General features: G+C 41.9%; 1 protein-coding gene across 2 annotated transcripts in view; it reads left to right on the plus strand.

The window, feature by feature from the left end:
• The window catches only part of KIF15 (kinesin family member 15), a 58,330-nt gene that overhangs the window by 27,629 nt on the left and 17,931 nt on the right, over nucleotides 1-12,770 (plus strand). For both annotated transcript variants that reach the window (XM_073333137.1, XM_073333136.1), the window contains 7 exons: nucleotides 2,841-2,991; nucleotides 4,584-4,669; nucleotides 5,435-5,510; nucleotides 5,807-5,893; nucleotides 7,371-7,475; nucleotides 8,684-8,806; nucleotides 12,463-12,609. In XM_073333137.1, coding sequence (XP_073189238.1) covers nucleotides 2,841-2,991; nucleotides 4,584-4,669; nucleotides 5,435-5,510; nucleotides 5,807-5,893; nucleotides 7,371-7,475; nucleotides 8,684-8,806; nucleotides 12,463-12,609 — 775 coding nt within the window. The remainder of the gene's footprint in view (nucleotides 1-2,840; nucleotides 2,992-4,583; nucleotides 4,670-5,434; nucleotides 5,511-5,806; nucleotides 5,894-7,370; nucleotides 7,476-8,683; nucleotides 8,807-12,462; nucleotides 12,610-12,770) is intronic.

A 12,770-nucleotide genomic window follows, 5' to 3' on the forward strand; every position in this document is an offset into this window, starting at 1 on the left:
ATGTGGTCAGCTCCTTCTTAGTGGAAGCTTTTAAGCCTTCCACATGAGAGTGCATCCAGATTCTTAATTCTATGCTAATATATGCTAACTTTCACTGTAAATAATCCTTCCTATAAAGCAGAGCTCAAGTTAACCACTGTATTTTTTTGAATGTACACACACTGCTTCTACAGGCTCAGCTATTTCCTATATATTTAGAAGATAGGGGAAAAAGGTGGTGAAATTAACAGATCAATGACAGAGAAGCCCCCTTAATTTTGGCATTTGTGCCTATAGCATTTTTCCATTACAGTAGAATCTCAGAGTTACAGACACCTTGGGAATGGAGGTAGTCTATAACTGTGAAATGTTCCTAACTCTGAACAAAGCGCAGTTCAAGCTCCAGATCCAGCAACTGACACTCCAGGCCAGGCTTCAGCATCAGTTGAGCTCCCTACTCAGTGCTGGCAGGAGTTTGCAAGCTTTTCTCCCTCCCCTGGGTGGGTGGATGGGTGGTTGGGGGTGTGTGAGTGAGAGAGAGAGAGAGAGAGAGAGAAAACAGTGTGTCCCCCTCCCCAGGGTGGGGAGGTAAAAACAGTGTATCCCTCTGCCAGCCGGAGAAGGGTGGGGATAAAAGCAGCACATCCTTCCAGCGGGCGGGTGGGAGGGGTGAAAGCAGCGCAGACCCCAGTGCTGCTTCTGCTTAGCTGGCTCCAGGTGCCTTGGGCTGGCAGCCCCAGCCTCTTGCTGTAAGTGGCTGCCCCTCGTGGGGGAGGGGTGGGGACAGCCAGCCCAAATGTGCCTACCTTTAAGATGCAATACAGCAGGGGTGGGCAAACTTTTTGGCCTGAGGGCCACATCTGGATATGGAAATTGTATGGTGGGCCATGAATGCTCATGAAATTGGGGTTGGGATGTGGGAGGGGGTGATGGCTCTGGGGTGGAGCCAGAAATGAGGAGTTGAGGGTGTGGGAGTGGGCCCTGGACTGCGGTTGGGGGGCAGAAGGGGTGAGGGCTCCATTTGGGGATGGAGGCTCTGGGGTGGGGCTGAGGATGAGGGGTTGGGGGTGCAGGAGGGTGTGCTGGGCTGGGACCGAGGGGCTCAGAGTGCAGGAGGGGGATCAGGGCTAGGGCACTGAGTTGGGGTGTAGGAGAGGGTCAGGAGTGCAGGCTCTCCGGGTGGTGCTTACCTCAAGCAGCTCCCGGAAGCAGCAGTATGTTCTCTTCCCCTCCCTGTCCCAGCTCCTAAGCGGAGGTATGGGCAGGTGGCTCTGCATACTGCCCCGTCCACGGGCACCGCCCCTGCAGCTCCCATTGGCCACAGATACTGACCAATGGGAGCTGCGGGGGTAGCACTTGGGGTGCGGGAGCGTGCGGAGTGGGGATAAGCTGCTGCTTCTGGGAGCCGCATGGAACGGGACAAGCCCTGGATCCCGTTCCCCAGTGGGAGCTCAAGGGCCAGATTAAAACATCTGAAGGGCCAGATGTGGCCCCCGTGCCATAGTTTGCCCACCCCTGCAATACAGCATAGTACAGTTTTTTTGGGGGGGAGGCAGCGGGGGGGGTGTCTCTGTTGCTGCCTGATTAGTTACTTCAGTCAACAGGACACCATGTGAAACTGGGTCAGTCCATAACTCTGGTGTTCGTATCTTTGAGGTTCTACTGTAAATGTGATTTTTCCAGTGAGTGTTCGGACCTCCCTTAAGTAGAGTGAATTTGCTGAGGAAGCCTGTCTTTTTTTCAATTCTTTAATGCTAAAATTAAAAGCCTCACTCTAGTCTGCCCATGATGTCACTGCTTCACATTGTTGTGTGCATTGAAAAATCCATATAACTAAAATGAAAACATACATTTAAAATCAGTTTGTTCAAAGGTTGGCAATTCAGGATTGAAAATCTTTCTGTACTTCATGCTATAATTGACATTAAGTGCTATTAGGAGCAGGAAACTGGTAAAGTTTTATTTATCATTCAATAGCAAGTGATATTAAACAGGCACATTTGCACTAAAGTAACACAATTTCAATACATGGGAAATCTTTTCCATTAAGCAAGATGACAAGTGGTCTTGACTGTATTATTGCATCCTATTGGGATTACATCTTGTGTGGCATGTGACATCTTCTAAGTAATATATTGAAGATCGAGAACCATGCATCAAAACTACTGACATGGTTTCACTGCTGCCCCTAATTAAATATTAAGAGACTGACCCTTTTAGAGGTGCTCTAGTAAATACCAATCTACCAGCTCTGTATTCGTTTTATGTTTCATAACCTGTGTCAGCAGGTGCATAGCCCCTCTAAATTTTTACTTTTAACCTTAATAAGTATTAAGTGACCTAAATATTCCTCAAGACAACAGTTTAAAAGAAAACAAATCCAGCTATACAATATACAGAAAGCTCTTGTGAGACAAATAAACTATACATGAGTAAGAGAAAATGTAACTGAATAAATGTGTGAATACACAGGGCCAGTCTGATGTTAATCACACTACCATCAGCAGACAAACAATGACTGATGGTGACTGAAGTATCACTTAAAATATTGAAGGATGTAAATTTTGGCTCTTTTTAGAGGAAAACAGCAGTGGCTGTACGTCCAAAACGGCACAGCGCCTCTCCCACCATCTCCACCAATGCCCCTTAAAACACTTGAGGTGTCACTTAATATTTTATAATATTTAATATCGTGATAAAAAGGACATAACCAAAGCCTGTAAGTCTTGACATGACATCCATTTTTTATAAAACAAGACTGCACTCTGGATTATTTATAGCTTTTAAAATATAATTGAGGTATTTTTATTGTCCAGTACAAATTCTTGTTTTCTAATAATGTCAAAAAACTTTTAATGAAGGCTAGAACATGAAAAGATTCTTGAAGGAAAAACAAGTCTTCAGGATGACTATGACAATTTACAGGAAGTAATGAAGTTTGAAACTGATCAGCTGAAGCAACAGCTTGAAGACAACAAACAAGAAACTGAAGCACTGAAAACTGAGCTTCATGTAAGAAAGCCAAAGCTGTTACACAGTATAATCGCACCTCTCATTTAATCAAATTATGTAACTCATCTCATTAAAATGACATTACCAATCTTAGGCCAAAAAAATTCACTGTTTTGATAGTGGTCCTATCTGGAAGGTGTTACTTCCAGAAGTTTATTTAATTTTCCAGCTGACTCTTGAAACCATTGGTTATAAGAGACATCCAGTCACATTATGCTAAAATTCTGTTGTCTACCAAAGAAATCATTGTCATCTGATGGGGTTTAATTAAGATGGGCTAATTGGTAAAGAAACTGGGCATTACTTTTGAGATGAATATTGGGAGGATGTGGATAAATTGGAGAGAGTCCAGCGAAGGGCAACAAAAATGATTAGGGGACTGGAACACATGAGTTATGAGGAGAGGCTGAGGGAGCTGGGATTGTTTAGCCTGCAGAAGAGAAGAATGAGGGGGGATTTGATAGCTGCTTGCAACTACCTGAAAGGGGGTTCCAAAGAGGATGGCTCTAGACTGTTCTCAATGGTAGCAGATGACAGAACGAGGAGTAATGGTCTCAAGTTGCAGTGGGGGAGGTTTAGATTGGATATTAGGAAAAACTTTTTCACTAAGAGGGTGGTGAAACACTGGAATGCGTTACCTAGGGAGGTGGTAGAATCTCCTTCCTTAGAGGTTTTTAAGGTCAGGCTTGACAAAGCCCTGGCTGGGATGATTTAACTGGGAATTGGTCCTGCTTTGAGCAGGGGGTTGGACTAGATGACCTTCTGGGGTCCCTTCCAACCCTGATATTCTATGATTCTAGGAGTACCTTGGGAGGAGTACCCTGGAGGGTTCAGATTTCAATTCTGACTTAAAAGAGGCATCTCTGAAATATTTGAAAGTTGGTGCTTTTATACACTGGCAATAATGGTCTTGTCATACTGATTTATTATTTCTTGGTGTTAGATCACTGTCCTGTCATCTAGTTGCTGCTTTTTTTGAAAACCTTTCACAGACTTCAGTGATTGCAGAACACAGCACCAAAGCTGTTCAAGGGCTTTTGTAAATGCTTTTGCCTTCTTTCTGCATTGTATGCTGGCTACCTGATCAGCAAACTTGTTTCAAGATTCTCTTTTGGCATTTAAAGAAATGAAATGGAAACTATATGTTCCTTTTTAAAATTAACACTGTATAGTATTACAACTGAAAAAAATTAAAACCTAATTCAGAGAAAATTCTGTCAATTTGTGCGCCCTAAGTCTTAAATAATTTAGGATCCTATCTAACCGTAGGACTGCTCTCTCTCATAACGACAACTGAGATGGGTGTCACTAGAATTGCTGACTTGTCAGTATGCACTAGAGTTTACCTTTAGAATTATTCAGGGCAAGGTTCAAGAACTCTTTGTTTCTGTTTTGTCTATGCTTTGTGTAGCATTTTGAGTTGTGTTATTTTTCTTCCTCCTTTTTAATCTTTTGGTTTTAAATTATTTTTTTAGAAATATTAATATGTTGTTACCAAATATCCAAAGGCCTCTTAACAGAAAAGAATTTAAAATATTATTTTAATCTGTATACTTCAAACAGAATGTTATAAAAATTATGTTGTGTTTTAGAATCTTTTGGAACTTTTGGAAACAGAAAAAGGACGTAATCAAAAACTAACATTGCAATTACAAGAAGACAAAGAAAATAATTCAAAGTGAGTATTGTTGTGGGTTTGATTTCCAGTTGAAATCAATGGTTTCATCCTATGCTAAGTTTCATTTTTTTGTAGCTCTTGCTATTGAAATACATTTCTTTTTCCAAAAATAAAAGTGCAAACGTTCTAAATGCATTGTTTTGAAAAATATTCACCTCTGAGTTAACTACCAGGACTGAATTTGGCCCAAATTGGTGAGTTCTTTAAACCTCTGAAATCACTATGCATAGTGAATCTTTTCATGTATTTTGTAATTGCCATTATCTATCTCTTGATATAAAGAGAAAAATGTTTTAGTATCTAAGATGTCTATTCCAGTAAATGTGGATGTTCCCTTTCTAAAAAGAGAAAACAATAAGAAACTGATGAGGCAATAATAACACCTTCAGTTCACTTGAAAACATCCATTCAGAAAAGCCTGTTGGAGATTTTTGTCCCAGGCAGTATAGAGATTATTACTTGATGGATTTTTAGTCAGTGTCTTTACTCCACTAAAGACAGCACTACTTCTTTTTAAATTATTTTTAATGAACAGTTTCATTATAAAAATGTTCTTTTGTATGTGGAAGGTCTAGCATCAGCTGCAATGTATGGCTGCAAGCTGAACCATTAGTTTTTTGAATAGCATTAATCAACTGGTAGTGAAAAAACCTTTAAAACTAAATGGGACCCAGGGCCAACCTATGTAGTTTGTTCCTTGTTGAAGCTGTCTTTTCTTATGTTTTGATTAAGTCTCTTACAAGAAATATATTCCTTCTCTTCTAGAGAACTCTTGAAAGTACTTGAAAATGTACAGCTGGAAAAACAGTCCTCTGAAATGGTGACACGATGTGAGCAGCAGGTATAAAAGCACATTTTGACAATTGAAAATTGAGTTTTCGTGGATTTCCTGTGTATTAATGGCAAAAGAACTTTTATTAAACTAACTGTTTAAAGATTAATAGTAAAACAAATTCAGTGCTTTCAAGTCTCAGGAATCACAGTTGCTTTTTAACTACTATGATACCTTTTAGCCCCTCTAGCATATTAAACAGTACAGCTATCTCTCTTGTATTATTCCTAGTGTTATGTTTATACTAAATGTACACAAGAGGTAATTGAGGGCTATTTCTATAACTAAAATAAAGTTTCTTCCAGGAAGCAAAGTTGCAGAAATTAGAACGGAATCTGGCTGCTGCCGAAGAAGTTATTGCTTCTCTGGAGAAGACTAACACTGCTGACAAGGTAGCTACTTTTTATTGTTGGTTCACAAGTTCTGAAAGAAATTGACTTCTTTGCAGCAGAGCTGGAAGCTAAGCCCTTCCTGACTGTGATAATGGGTGAAAAAAGCTCTCATACATCTGGCACAGGGTCTCCAAGACCACTGGGGAAAGAAGGCTGGCACAGTGCCAGAGAAAACAGTGTGGAGATATAAGGGGACAGCTGGAGAGGGAAGGCAAAAGGGAGTTGTGCTGTCTGCTGGACAAAACAGCTAACACAAGGTCATGAACGTATCACCTGTTGGTTGACAGGGAGTTTTCAGTCAGGCTCGTCTGATGGGGAATTGGCTAATAGAAACCATAGGAATGACACAGTAAGAATCTCACTGTAATTGTTGTCAGTAAAATCAATCCATGTTTCATTTAGGATAGCTTCACCAGTTTTCTGAAAGCTCCTTTGGTGAATAACTTTTATCACTGAGTATAACATACATTTAAGAAATTATATGGGAACTCATTGTCATGGATGGTCAATCAATTCCTCACTTGCTCTGTTTTCATAGCAAAAGAAAAACTTGGAGATTGGGTGGGGTTGGAGGGAAATGCCTCACTAAATCCAGAGTCCAGTGATGGTTTCTTGAAGATGACTCACTCCATTAAGTTTCTGCCTGTTTCTTACAGCAACATTCATAACCTTCTATCAGAAGAGGATCAGAGTGGGACTAAACAGTTTGTACTACAAAACAGTCTTTTTCCTTTTAATCTTGGAAAAGAAAATAAGCTATTTAACTCTTTGTATGAAACCTTAGGGTAAAGAGAGGTGCTTTTAAACATCAAAAATCGCACTGTTCCTTCACACTCTAATCAAAGTACTGTATATACGCGTTCATAAGCTGAATATTTTTGGTAAAAAAATGACGCATCAAAGAGCGGGGGTCAGCTTATAAACTGGTCTACACCAAAATTTGATGATTTTAAACTCTACGAAATAATTGAATATCTAATACATTGTCTTTTTGTTTACCTGAAGTGTCTGCAGGCATGGAACCCCTTGGTTTCCTGTGGCCACAGTTCGTTGTTCCCAGCCAATAGGAGCTGCAGGAAGTGGTGTCACTTCCCGCAGCTCCCATTGGCTGGGAACGGCAAACCGCGGCCACTGGGAGCTGAGAGGCTCCGTGCCTTTGCACGCTCCAGGTAAACAAAACGTCCCAACCTGCCAGTGGCTTAACCTGCCAGTGGCTTACCCTGACAGGCCGGGAGCCAAAGTCTGCCAACCCCTGAAATATAGGGTCGACTCATGAAAGGGTCATACGGTTTTTACTATTTTTACCTATCCATCTTGGGGGGTTGGCTTATAAACGAATGGGCTAAGGAACGAGTATATATGGTAATTAAAAAAACATTCAAAATATTTTATTGGTTCAAAGTGAAATATGTGCTAAGCAGAAATTATTTAAATAGTGACACTGAAATTGGGGTTCAACATTTTTCTTCTGTTGCAGGAAGTTGTATCTGACTTGATGAGCCAGATCCAGGAGTTGAGGACATCTATTAGTCACAAGACAGAATCTATTGATGGACTGACAAGAGAGCTGGAAGACATAAATGTATGTTCCATTTTTGAAAAGATATGGGGCAATGTTGGGTATCACGAAAATGGAATGAAATGCCAGGCTGAACGCTTTCAATTACATATTTTATCAGAAATGTGGAACAGTGTAATTTGCTGTAGGGTGAGTTTCTTTCAACATTTGTTGTATTCTACTGAGCGGTTTATGCCTAGGGTGGTCTTGGAAACTGAACTTTTTCCACATAGTGAGTAGACAGACACTTCTCTCACTGGACCTGCTCAGTTCCTGTGAGCTTCAATCAGCTGATATTCATGTTTAATTTTGTTGAGAAGTTGGTGGTTTGAGAGATCAGTAAATGAAGCTGAAGTCACTGAATTCATTTGTAGGAAAGAAACTGTAGTTACGTCTCATAACTCCTAGGTTCCAGTCTTGCAAGCACATGTGATGCAATAAGATTCTTATAATAAAGTTGCTTGCTTGCATAAGTACTTGCAGGAGGTGGGCCCTTACTTACTAAATTGTGCTTTCTCACTGAAGTGGTGAGACTTTTGTCTTCTGCTTTACAGTGTGCCTTTTTTTAACAGAGGTCTTGCAGTCTTTTTTACTTTGTTTTATTGCAAACTGATACAGTAACACATGCAGTATTTTACATGTACTGTGAACCCAAAAGAACCCCACACAGAAAGGAACATACAACTTTAGAATATGATCTATATTTTTTCAGTGTGCATATTACATCAGGTACACCCAACATACACACTTACCCTATAGGAAATCGTTCTCTGTTTCATTGCAACCTTAATGGAAGATCTCAAAGTACTTTCCAAACACATTTACTCACAGCACCCTTTATGAGTTAGGTTCGCATCATACCTATTTTACAAATGCTAGAGGTAGAGCCTTTGACTGACCCATGGTCACACAGGATATTAACAGAACTAGGAAAGGGACAAGGCATAACTCTCACTAATAGATATGATCTTAAAATAGTCAGATGGCATTGAAATTTATAATCTCAGTTTTAGTTCTGATGCAAAACCTTAGTTTGCGGGATTCAGCAAGCAATAGCACTTCTATTCACTGGACCTTTAGTATCGTTATGTCAGACAATTCTCTAAACATGATTTTATAGTTCTGTCATATCAAGACTCCAAGATGCAACAGCTGATTTACTTTTAGCAATTTTCTTTGATATCTTGCTTGCATTATCATAGTCCTAAAACTTAATTTTGCTGTTTTCTTAGTGGAAGTATAATTCTGCCCTGGCTGCAAAAGACGAAAACAAAGCCATCATAGAGGATCAGGAAATGCAGATTGAGGAGCTGAGAGAAGCCTTGGAGAGAAAACAGGCAGCTGATAAAGTTAATGTAAGAGTGCTAACATCAGTACCATATTGTGATTGTTTCTGCTACAGATGAGTTGGACGTATTTGATTTTTTTGTTTAAAGTATTTACATGGAATTTAACCTCACTTGGATCCAATTATAATTGGTTGGAAAGAAAAGTACAAAAGTTTTAGTGGAACACCTGGAAATCACCATTAAATTGTTTCAGTATTTTCTTAAATATTTAACAAAGTACACTTTTTTTTTTTTTTTTTTTAACCCTATACCAAAGGCTTGATCCAGCTCTTCTTAGAGCTAGTAAGAGTCATTAAACTGCATTTAAAGGGAATTGTTTCGGGTTCTTAAAGTATAATTGACTCAAAATGATACATGAATGTTGCGTTTAACAGTCTCGTTTTTTCCCAGTGTTGCTGTATTGAGGAGCTTCTCCATTACCCATAACTTTAACCAAAAGCTCCACCTGTTGGAGTAAAATTTAAGATACATAGTTAGTCTGATTAAGGCTGCATATTTTTCATTTTAATTGTTTTATTTTTATATTCTTTATCCAGTCTCTCACTGCCATCCCCATTTATTCTGTAGAACATGTCCTGTAACTAAAAAGGGAAGGTGCTCAGGTTTGCCAAAGTCTTCATAAAATAATCAGTTAGGACTGCATATACTCCTGAGGGAATTCTGTGCCAAAAAATAAAAAATGCTGCGCACAACATTGCAAAATTCTGCAACTTTTATTTGTCAATAAATAAATGCAGAGGCTCCAACATGGAATTGGGGAGCATAGGCCACTGGCTGTACAAAGATGGGAGATCACCCTGCAGCCTCCCCACCACTCACCCGTGGGACATGGACTCAATGGTGAAGCTGTACCTGACCCTGACACAGCACATGGCCTGGCCCTGCCCCAGAGTCACCCCAAGGCTCTGCCCCTCTGTGCCAGGCACACCAGATGTGGGGAAGGCAGGCTCAACCAGGCAGGATCCAAGTGTGGGGGGGATCCAGGTGTGTAGCGAGAGGATTTTTTGTGGGATAGTCTGGGTGCAGGCAGCTCAGTGGGGGGGGGCTAGGTGTGGGGAGAATCTGGATGCACAGAGGCTCATTGAGGGGGTTGCAGGTGCAGCAGCAATGGAACTCTGCAGGAGCTTCCAGGTGAAGGTGGTTGGGGCTCAGCGGAGAGGTCTGGGTGTGAGGGTCTCAGCAGAGGGCACTGGGGGAGTGGGGCTTGGTAGGGTGGGGGCAGGAAGTAGAAGAGGATGCTGATCTTCCTGCAGCTGCTGGGAGGTTTCTGGGGATGGGTCTGACACAGTCCCAGCCACTCCTTGCAGGAGAAGAGGAAGTTCTGTCCTCTCCTGCATCCAGCTCAGCTTGGACTAACAACTGATCCTGGCTCAGGGTAGGAGCCACTGGCTGGGGTGTCCCCAGCCCTGCAGTGATTTACCTCTCCACCGGCTGCTCTGGGTTCTTGAAATGATGTACCTGCCCAGCTAGGGAGTGGTGCATGACTGCTCTTGCAGGTTCCCTTTGCTTCCCTGTCAGAAAGTCATTTTTCTGCAGGGAAGCAAAGAAATCTTCAGGGGACATGAATTCTGAGCACACAGAGTAGTGCAGAATTCCCCCAGGAGTATACATAGTACCTCTATTCTGCAACTTAGCACCATTCCTGCATCTACCAGAACAAACTGTTCACCTCTCAAACCTCCGTTCCTCTGCAAATAGATTTCCACTATGCAAGGGACCTAGGGAATAGTATAAGATTGCAGACTTCACTTTAGACTTAACTAATTTGGGGGTCTATATTACCATGTCTTTGTGAGGTGAAAGCCAGAACTGAATTGCTTACTAAACTGCAGTCGGTCTGGGTACATTATCAGGCTCCAACTCGGGTATCTATAGGGTAGTACGAAATGTAATTGTAAGGCAACAGGAAAAAACACTGAGCTCTCGAACATACTTCTGAAACTGTGCAATATTTGGGTTATGTAAGTACAACTGGAAAACATGATTGTTTTAGCTTAAATTACACCCCAAGATAGTTATAATTAGGGCTGCAGATTTGTCACAGCATTTTTTATCAAAAATCATGGTGTAGTCATGGTAAATTTAGTAAAAGCCACAGGTTACTAAATTTACCTTGACTGCTCCCTGATTTTTTTTATTTAAAAAAATAAATGGTGTAACAAATGAAGTTCAGCACTACCTCTGAGGCCAGTTTTGTTGTCGTCCTCACACCCAGGTGCACAACAAGACGGGAGATCCCCCTTCTCCCTTGGCTGGCTCTGAGTGGAGACCCAGCAGCCACCACTTCCTGCCTTACTGGACGTGCCCTAGAAAGCAGTGAAGGCAGCCGCACAGCCAGGAACCTGATGCCTGCACAGGAGATAATGGGGTGGGGGCTCACATCTCTGCCCAACTGAGGATGCCCCTGCCCAAGTCCAAATGCAGCAGTCTGGGAGGGGAGGCCCTGGGACTTTCTTTGAGCCCCGCAGCATTGGGAAGAGGGGCTGCAGTCAAGATTCCAGGTCTTCCACAGGGAACAAAGGCACCGGGATCTGCAGGGTGGCATGGTACCTCTTGCTGTGCTCTCAGGGCTGCGCCTTCCTTCCCCAGCTGGGACCTCTTCTCCCTCCCCGCCCCCGGAAGAATCCAGGACCAGCCAGGACCTCTTCTTTCCCTCTCTCTCACCCCAGTGATGAGCCCAGGTGGGGAACACTTGTTAGGGTCAGTGAAGAGGGAGACAGGATCCTGAGACTGGGCAGGGGAACACGAGCTGAAACCACTAGGCCTGGGGGTTGAGAGGAAACCTGCCCCACACTCACATGGAGGCATCAGCAGCAGCTGTCTGAGCCTAGCTCTCTGCTTTGGGTATCGTGTCCTGGGCAAGCTAAACCTGAGTGGTGCTGTGACCCAATCAGCCAGGGAACAATGCCTATAGCCAGGGGGCTGCCCAGCCCTGCGGACAAATGTGGGGAGGGCTCATTTTCCAAACCCCTCCCCTCTGCGTTGTGCTGTCAACCCACCCATTTAGAACCTTCCTGTAGTAAGTCACACACAGACAGAGTAGTCATGGTCAAACTGAGAAAACATGGAATCAATTACTTTTGCTGCACCATGACAAACCTGCAGCTCTACTTATAATGGAAAACATTGACTAATATTTTAAACTGTAACTTTAAAATGTCCTACTGTACCTTTGAAAACTTTGTTACAAAATTTTGCTCTGGGGCTAAGATGCTGTGTATCAAGAATAGCCAAAATAAGAAGTTATCTTTAGGGATGAATATTTACGTAAGTTCTGACTTTATTTTAACCAGTGTTTCTCAAACTTCGGGTTGGGATCCCTCAGGGAGTCACAAGGGTATTACATGGGGGGTTGCAAGCTGTCAGCCTCCACCTCAAGTCCCGCTTTGCCTCCAGCATTTATAATTGTGTTAAATGTATAAAAAAGTGTTTTTAATTTATATGGGGGGGTCACACTCAGAGGCTTGCTTTGTGAAAGGGGTCACCAGTACAGAAGTTTGAGAACCAACTTTTAAACAATTTAAACAAAAAAAAAGTAGAGGGAAGCAGACTCTTGTAATTAATAAACCATTACTGTACACCACTTTACTACTCCAAAGCAGGTATTTTATTTCTATTTATTTCACTGCTCTTACTTTTGTTTGTCCATTTAAATAAAACAGAGCGAACTCCTGTATGAAGACCTGAACCATACCACTGAGCAGCTAAGCAAGTTAACAGAGGCTTCTAAAAAACATGAAATATTACTTCAGTGTGCACAAGAAGACTTAGTAAAGAAAGAATCTTTAATTCAGGAACTTAAGGAACAGGTAAAATGTAGGAAGTTCCTCCTAAAGAGTCCGTTATTCATTTTTTTGAGAAACTTACATCGTACATTGCCACCTACACACTCCTCCCTAACTGGTTGCTTTTTGTTAATCTATTTCTCACTGCATTGGACAGTGGTAATTTAAAGAATTTTGAACGAAGG

The sequence above is a fragment of the Lepidochelys kempii genome, chromosome 2 (genome assembly GCF_965140265.1).
Source record: "Lepidochelys kempii isolate rLepKem1 chromosome 2, rLepKem1.hap2, whole genome shotgun sequence".
NCBI lineage: Eukaryota > Metazoa > Chordata > Testudines > Cheloniidae > Lepidochelys > Lepidochelys kempii.